This window comes from Oncorhynchus clarkii, chromosome 13 (genome assembly GCF_045791955.1).
Source record: "Oncorhynchus clarkii lewisi isolate Uvic-CL-2024 chromosome 13, UVic_Ocla_1.0, whole genome shotgun sequence".
NCBI classification, from domain to species: domain Eukaryota; kingdom Metazoa; phylum Chordata; class Actinopteri; order Salmoniformes; family Salmonidae; genus Oncorhynchus; species Oncorhynchus clarkii.
In genome coordinates, this window is record NC_092159.1 from 50639107 (window position 1) to 50647793 (window position 8687).

Genomic DNA, 8687 nt, shown 5'->3' on the forward strand with positions numbered 1-8687 from the left:
CATGGCTGCAAGCACTTGTGTACACACATTCACACACGCACGAGCATACACTCAAACACACACACACATATATCACACACATATACTGTACATTTAACCGTTCTCTTCAGAGTATGTGTAAATAAACGCTGTAGATACTGTATGTACTGTAGAACAGCACAAACACAATCATTAAATGTGTTCTCACTCGTCATCTCCTGTCCCAAGAACACGGCAACAAAAGTTATCAACATTAGTTTAGTTTCATTTTATTCTTTAGAAAAGCACTTACAGTATGAAAGGCTCAAATATACTACTACAATGAGGGCCGAGGCTTACCTTTCACACACATGCATGTATAGTACACACTCACATATACACACACATGCATGTATAGTACACACTCACATATACACACACATGCATGTATAGTACACACTCACATATACACACACGTGCATGTATAGTACACACTCACATATACACACACATGCATGTATAGTACACACTCACATATACACACACATGCATGTATAGTACACACTCACATATACACACACATGCATGTATAGTACACACTCACATATACACACACGTGCATGTATAGTACACACTCACATATACACACACATGCATGTATAGTACACACTCACATATACACACACATGCATGTATAGTACACACTCACATATACACACACATGCATGTATAGTACACACTCACATATACACGCATTTAGAAATGGAAAAGAAAAACCAGAACGTGGACAGGCCCAGAAATGGCATCCTATCCTTCACTTTGGCAAAGGTTCTATTAAGGGGAGTTGCCATCAATAAGGCGATGAGAGGAGATCTATTACAGTCCCTCTGAAAGGAGATCCCAATCCTGTCACATCGTACTCTTATAACACACACAGGGTACAGGAGACATTACTGCTCATACTATTACTGATCAGGCTACAGGTATTGATGAATTGTGCTCATTGTCAAAGTTTCACTCCATTCATAATAATCACTGATTAAAACCTGTCTAAGCACTTATTTCTACATAAATATATGTTTCACTAAAGCGAACAGGAGAGTTTAGCTCTATAAGAACAGCAACCATACAGTATGGCTTCAGCATCAAGTGGTGACATGTACAGTACATGTACAGTACCTATAGAATCAGCATCGCATCTGTCAAATTGTACAAAAAGGCATCATACATCATATAGCTTTCATATAGGTGTCTCAGGTAAATATATTAAACATTTTCCAACATATTTGAAAGAAGAAAAAAAACAGGATATTTGATGCCATGTATGTATGCCAAAAGTTCATTCAGAGCTATCATATCCCCATAGTGTATTCTCTTTGGATGAAAGCTTTCCTGCAGATGGGAACTTTTTAAATTTGTTATTATTTATTTATTCATAAAAAATGTTTTACCTTTATTTAACTAGGCAAGTCAGTTAAGAACAAATTCTTATTTACAATGACGGCCTACCCCGACCAAACCCTAACCCGGACGACGCTGGGCCAATTGTGCGCCTCCCTGTGGGACTCCCAATCACGGCCGGATGTGATGCAGCCTGGATTCATTAAGGAACAGTACACAGTACACATCGTCTGAGGATCATTTCAGACACAATGTTTCTTATCAAAATGAGTCACTTTCGTTTTCATTCTATCTATTTCTTTTTACAAACATAGTGGTGTAACTACACCGTCTCTACATAGTTGGCTGGGTAGAGTCCCTCTCTCCCTCCATCCTTCATCCCTCTACACCAGCCCTGGTCATCCTCATCCTCAGTCTTCAGAAACTCCTCACCTGGAGGGGAGAGGTGGAGCATGGTCATCATATATCATTCAGTAACAGAGTACCACAGTCTCTCTCTCTCTCTCTCTCTCTCTCTCTCTCTCTCTCTCACTCTCTCTCTCTCTTTCTCTCTCACACACACTCACAGACAAGTACAGCGTGAAGGCCTACCTGCTTTAAAGGAGAGCTCATCTGTCTCCTGTCCGTCATAGTCATAGAGAGCCCTGACCTTAACTCCTCCGATCATTACACTGAGAGAGAGAGAGAGAGAGAGTGTGTTTGTGTAAATCAACCATACACTAACATTAACTACAGGCAATTAACACAACACTCAGTATCTGAACTATATGAGTCATCATAATGAGATGGGAAGTGAGTACTACACGTCTCCTGTATCACACTAAGACTGTAACGTAAATTCCTCCAACTACTTAACATCACTGAGATAGAGTTGTACTGTAGGAGGAATCAATAAAGACAGACAGATGGAGACATGTTTACCTCCTCTCTATGGTGCCTTGCTGTGACTCTACCTCTTTCTCTTTCTTCCCTTTTTTGCTTTTCTTCTCTGGCGTCCACTCCTGAAAGAGACGTTTCATTAGACCCCATTGTACAACAAGGCAGACCGGTCCAGTATATTAGCCTCCAGAGACTGTAATACTGGTCACATTGTTGTTATACTCAGTATGTTGGACTTTGCTCTACTGTTATACAGTCTGCTGCATTAGCTTGTAACACTGTTCACTACATTAGACTAACTCTGACAATAACACAGGGAAGAAGTCTACATCAATCCATATTACAGTACACTATATTAGGCCCCATTAACTTCCATTAGCCCGCTGTGTCTGTGTGTGTGAGTGTGTGCATGTGTGAGTGTTGCACCTGGAACTGAGGCCAGTCGGTGGGCATGCCCGGTCCGTGGGTGTTCTTCCACCAGCGCAGGTCGTCCTGCTCACTGATGGCCATGAGAGTGTTGTGGAGCTCATTATACACAGCCTTCACACTGGGAGAGAGGAGAAGAGAGGGGGAGGGAGGGAGAGGAGGAGGGGGGAGGGAGAGAGTTGGAGGGAGGGAGAGGAGGAGGGAGAGAGGAGAAGAGAGGGGGAGGGAGAGAGGTGGAGGGAGGGAGAGGAGGAGGGGGGAGGGAGAGAGGTGGAGGGAGGGAGAGGAGGAGGGAGAGAGGAGGGAAAAGGATAGAGGGGGGGGGGAGAAGGAGAGGGAGGGTGGAGGGACAGAGAGGGGAAAGGGGGCGTGACAGTAATGGAGAGTGAGAGATGAGATAAAAACATTTACACAACGCAACTACAACAAACACACCCAAACACACCATCCTAGTCACAGTCTGGCTGCAGGTGTAGCCTACCTCTCGTTGTTGGTGACGTCCAGGTGTCTGTGGACGGACAGAAAGGCCTGTTTGAGGAAGCTGATCCTCTTCCTCTCCTCCTCCTGTGATTGGTCAAAAATACACTCCATCTCCTCCATGTAGCGAGGGGCATAGCGGGTCACCTCCTCCAGAACCTTCTCATAGCGGGCTCGCACCTGGGGGAGAGAGTTACACATTATTACACACACAGACTCACACATTCACTTCTCTCCTTCATTATCTTGCTGTCTATCACTTACTTTCTCCGTCTCCTGCTGAGCCAGCTCTCTTTCCTCCTGAATCTTCCTCTGTTTCTCGATGGCCACGTCAGGGTTGCCCTTGGCGTGGACCTCCCGGTCCCTGGCAGTCTGCTCCTTACGCTGCACTTTATGGAACGCACTCCTGGCTTTGTCCAGCTGGGGGGGGCATAAGGTAACACTGACATATTAGTGACTCAATGAAGACTCCCATACAAACACTTTCAAGTCATTTACCTCTGCCCTACCCTATATAAAGGTATGATCTTTGAGTCTGGGAATTTCTCAGTAGAGATTGTCCATATTCAACGTGGTGATTCATAGTGGCTTAGTGGCTACAGTATTCTAACCTTCTTCAGCCGTTTGGCCCAGGGCTTCTGAGCGCGTGCGAAGCCAGTCCCAAAGTCCTGGGACTCCTTGAAGCCTCCAAAGAGCTTCTTATGGAAGGTCTCTTTCTGCCAGGTCCTGACCCGGTCCCCGTCCTCCGAAACCAGGGAGCGACACACGGACGAGTGCAGGGCGGCGAGACGGTCGGCGGAGGAGAGGAAACACTGCCACGCCTGCAGGAGGGATCCATATAGCGGGCCTGTAGAGGGAGGAGAGCAGAGAGAGAGAGAGAGTGGATGGGTATACAGTATCAACAGGGAACATAGTGAGCAAACAGTGAATCTCTTCAGCTGCAGTACTCACTGGAGTCCACCAGGGGCTTCCACTTGTTGCTCCACTCGCTGAGCTGCTGAGCGTACTGCCTCTCCACACGGGCTCTCTCCTGGAAGCACACCACGATGTCATTACACGCCTGGAAGGCATCCTCCGTGCGCTTCACCGTGCGCTGGTAGTTCCCAGGCTAGGGGAGTGAGGGAGGGAGGGAGGGAGGGAGGGAGGGGAGGGAGGGAGGGAGGGAGGGAGGGAGGGAGGGAGGGAGGGAGGGAGGGAGGGAGGGAGGGAGGGAACGAGGACGAGGAGGGGGAGGGAAAAGTTTGAGATTGAACATACAGTAGTAATGTAGCAATGGATATTAACACGGATAGTGAAGTTCATTTCCGTTAAATAACAATTTTACTGTTTCCTCTTTATACTCTCACCATGACCTGTAACCTGTTCTCATCCTAACGTCGATCTGTTTTCCTTTAGACAAGTCATTTTAATGTTTTGAGGTTTCTGTAAAAGCCTAATGAAGGCACCATGGGTGTGGCTGGTGTAGACAAGCCAGTAAAAGGACAGATGAAAAGGGAGTGATGGAGTAACAGAGGGCAATTCACTGAGGGTAATGACATTACCAGAGTTGTGTTTGTGGATGTGGAGTTTGGAAAACGCTCAATTATTTCCTGGCTCTATTTTCACCCCTCTGCCTCAGTTTGATAACTTTTCATTTCTCTCTCTCTCTCTCTCTCTCTCTCTCTCTCTCTCTCTCTCTCTCTCTCTCTCTCTCTCTGTCTCACTCTCTCTCTCTTCCTCTCTCTCTCTCTCTCTCTCTCTCTCTCTCTCTCTCTCTCTCTCTCTCTCTCTCTCTCTCTCTCTCTCTCTCTCTCTCTCTCTCTCTCTCTCTCTCTCTCTCTCTCTCTTCCTCTCTCTCTTTCTCTCTCTCTCTCTCTCTCTCTCTCTCTCTCTCTCTCTCTCTCTCCCTCTCTCTCTCTCTCTCTCTCTCTCTCTTCTCTTTCACTCCCTTTCTTTCATACATACACACACCTTGGCACGTTTCCAGATAATATCTATGTAATTGTCTCTCCTTTAGGTCATCCTCATCCCGTTCCCTCCCTCTCCCTCTCTCTTTGTGTATGTTGTGGTTTCTACTGACTCTGAGAATTAAGTGAAAACAGCTGAGGAATCTTGCCCAAAGCCAACAGCACTGCTCCAGAACTAGCCGCAGCCAACCAATCACAAAGGCCGAGACAGCCACTACAACTGAGCCTGCACAACACTACAGTATATCACAGAAATCAAGTCATCAGAGATCTGACATGGTTCTCTGTAACAAATCACATTTCATGTACATACCAACACAGTAGAGCAATCAAATGGCTGTATAGTTGCGTACATAACAGGCAGAACTAGAACAATGTGAAATGCTGGGGAAGCAACATAGTGAACCTAGAAACTCAAATCAATCAGACAGTACAGTGGACTGTCACTCCAGTGATGGCTATTCTACACACTCTACAGAACTGAACTAGTAACAACTATGACAACACAACCAGTATACTCCATAATAAGAGTCAGAGCACATATTCAACCCAACACTTCACAATGACAGGCAGCAGCCAGAAGAGGAGGGCCAGAGAGCAGCATTAAGAGGAACTGGGCTGGAAACACATCCAACACAACAGGAGGGAGCCCAAATTACACAGAGAGAGGAGATGAAAGTGGGGCAATGACCAGGAGGCCAGCAAACAGGAAGAGAAGAAGCAGACACGGGTCAGTCGGATGGAGCTGTTGGTGGAGCATAGAAGCCAAACCAACCTATCCTATAGCCATAGCACATTTATCAGCCTATCATGAGCATTATGGAGGATGGTTAAAAACAAATATATTTTTCATTTGAGAAACATATTGGCTATCTGCTCCCTCGATGGACACCAATGGACATTTATATTTATCAGTATTATTTTATTTTTATTTTATTTTAATTCACACCTGCACTGTTGGAGCTCGGAGCTCGGAGCATTTCACTGTACACTGCAACTAAATAAACATCTTACACATCCAACAACCCATATGTAAAATGTATGGACGCATGACTGTAAGTTGGTTTGGATAAATCGTCTGCTAAATGGCATATATGATGTATTATTAAGTTGTTATAATCCATTTCAGAGTTGTTTATTAACAGGTAATAACGTTGTAATGATTAGGATACGGCTGTAAAGAGGTGGGTGAATGATGGGATGAAGCCCCAGCTAAAAGGGAAGCAGAACTTCATTTATCTGAAGCTAAACAACATATGGCCAGCCTAGTGTGATAGAGAGGCCTTGTACACACTGACCTATGAGCAGCAATACTGTTTTGTCTGTCACGGTAATCTCTTGTACAAGGTTATCAAGACATCCTGAGGCTAAATGGTGTTGTGTTTTCCTGTCTGTTTCTTCCCCCTCTCCACCTCTTTCTCCATTTCTCTCATTACATTTCTCTGTGCACACACGCACACACACACACACACACATACACACTCACCATCCAGAAGCTCTGTTTGGTGGCATCTTCAGTGGCAACCTCAGGAGGGAGAGTCGACATCCTGTCCACTGAAACAGAAGAATATGTAGTGAAATCATTTATGTCCTTCAACATTCTGTGCACCTCTCAACATACCTTTACACCATCCAGGTGTTCAGTTGAATACAACGATGGAAATCCATGAAGACCAGTTTGGTTCAGAAAGTCTGAGATAATTATTTTCCTCCACAGTAAAGTTGATTCAAGAGATTGTTACATGTATTAATACAACTGGAAAGATAAGAGGATACACTGTAAAGGCCTTGCTGTGAATTTGACAGTAACTTACAGGCAGCTCAGTCATAAGTACAATTCTGTGTTTCATATTGTAGTATACCTACTGTAATATAAATACGGTATCAAAGCAAGTACTCTTCAACTGTGAATGAATGAAATGAGGGGTGGGGTTTATATTCCACAGTATTTTTCTGTAATTACAAGGGATTGGTGCAAGCAGGTTGGCTGCTGCAGTATGCAAAGTGTTCACACATATTTGGTGTTTTATATCACGTGCACATCTGGAGGCCTTAACAAAGGCTTCCAAACTGGCTGCAACCACAGAGCAAAACAGACCAAGGACATGGCAAAATGTAAGGTTTAATCTTTTACTGCAGTGGGCTAAATCAGGGTCACACATGGTAGTCTTAAACAAATCTACTTTGAAACAAAAGTATATACCTCACACACATGGTTATGGGCTTAAAAACAAGAAGAAACATGTACCATGTCAGATATAGAGTTGTCACGCCCTGACCTTAGAGAGCCTTTTTATGTCTCTATTTTGGGTTGGTCAGGGTGGGCATTCTATGTTCTTTATTTCTTTGTTTCTGGCCGAGTGTGGTTCCCAATCAGAGGCAGCTGTCTATCGTTGTCTCTGATTGGGGATAATACAGCCCTTTTGGTGTGGGATCTTGTTCTTTGTTTGTGTGCAGGTAGTTTGCACAACGAAGCTGTTCGGTCGTTGTATTCTTTATTGTTTTGTCTTTTCTAAAAGTTTCACTTGGTTAATAAATGATGTGGAACTCAAAGAACGCTCCGCCTTGGTCTCATCCTTCCGACGACACCCAGCAAGAGTTAAAATGTTTCAAACGTAAATCACAGAAGACTGAAATATAACAAAACTGTTTGACATAAAAACACTATTTTCATTGCTTTTTAAAAATATTATCTTGATAAATTAGCATATTATGAAAAATATTGATAACATTCCACCCATAAGGTCAGAGAGGGCACTTTGGTCATTGACTGCAGGAGAGGGCTACAACTTGCTGCCACTCCAATCTGTGCCTTATACATTTTAAATTGGAGGCACTTTAACCACATAGGAGTTAAATTGGTCCAACATTCTCACTCACGGGTGCAACAAATATAGCATCTTACAAGGCACACCTCAAAATATGGTAATGAGCCAGAAACAACAATACCGTGCACCCATAGTGGTCAAAAGGGTTTTGGTGCTCCAAAGATACAGTATGGTACTGTACTCTGTGGTTTGGATTTACAATACCATTAGAAATACAGCAATTATTTCCCTGCCCACAAATTTGTTGTTGCTGATAATACCCCCAAATTACTGTATAAATTACAGTTTTCTGTTACAGTGTAGAATTGGACAAATGTGTTGCAAAAGCAAAGTAGCATTTCTACAGTGTACAGAGTAGATTGATAACTACCAGTAGGTGAGAGGGAGTTATTCTGGCGTGGTACAGTATCAGTATAATACAGTAAAACAGATACTCAGAGGCCTGGCATTTAAGGCCCTGAGTCTATCAGCAAGGATGGAATGCCCTCTCCCACAATTCCCAGCTTTGAAACTTGAGCCATCCCAAAATAAACAGGGGGTAAAGGTCACCCCACTGTCCCCGTCTCCCTACTCTCTCCCTCTCTGTGTCTCTGCTGATGGGCTTGTCTTCCCCTCTCGCCCTAGAGAAACATAAAAACATAGACACACATGCAATACGCACACAACACACACACAAACTCACATGCTCCTAAATCTACAAACACGCACTCAGTTCCAGCGACATTAGAGGTTTCTTAGGGCCCTCGGCTGCTAGCGAGCACGACCCCAAAAC

General features: G+C 44.3%; 1 protein-coding gene across 2 annotated transcripts in view; it reads right to left on the bottom strand.

The window, feature by feature from the left end:
* Nucleotides 1-659: 659 nt before the first annotated feature.
* Nucleotides 660-8687, bottom strand: part of LOC139365040 (protein kinase C and casein kinase substrate in neurons protein 3-like) — a 9868-nt gene continuing 1840 nt past the window's right edge. For both annotated transcript variants that reach the window (XM_071102374.1, XM_071102373.1), the window contains exons 2-10: nt 6574-6641; nt 4093-4249; nt 3753-3988; nt 3406-3561; nt 3146-3321; nt 2665-2785; nt 2281-2360; nt 1951-2030; nt 660-1791 (exon numbers count right to left, since the gene is read on the bottom strand). In XM_071102374.1, the coding sequence (XP_070958475.1) occupies nt 1682-1791; nt 1951-2030; nt 2281-2360; nt 2665-2785; nt 3146-3321; nt 3406-3561; nt 3753-3988; nt 4093-4249; nt 6574-6633 (1176 nt within the window). In that variant the 5' untranslated portion in view covers nt 6634-6641 and the 3' untranslated portion in view covers nt 660-1681. The remainder of the gene's footprint in view (nt 1792-1950; nt 2031-2280; nt 2361-2664; nt 2786-3145; nt 3322-3405; nt 3562-3752; nt 3989-4092; nt 4250-6573; nt 6642-8687) is intronic.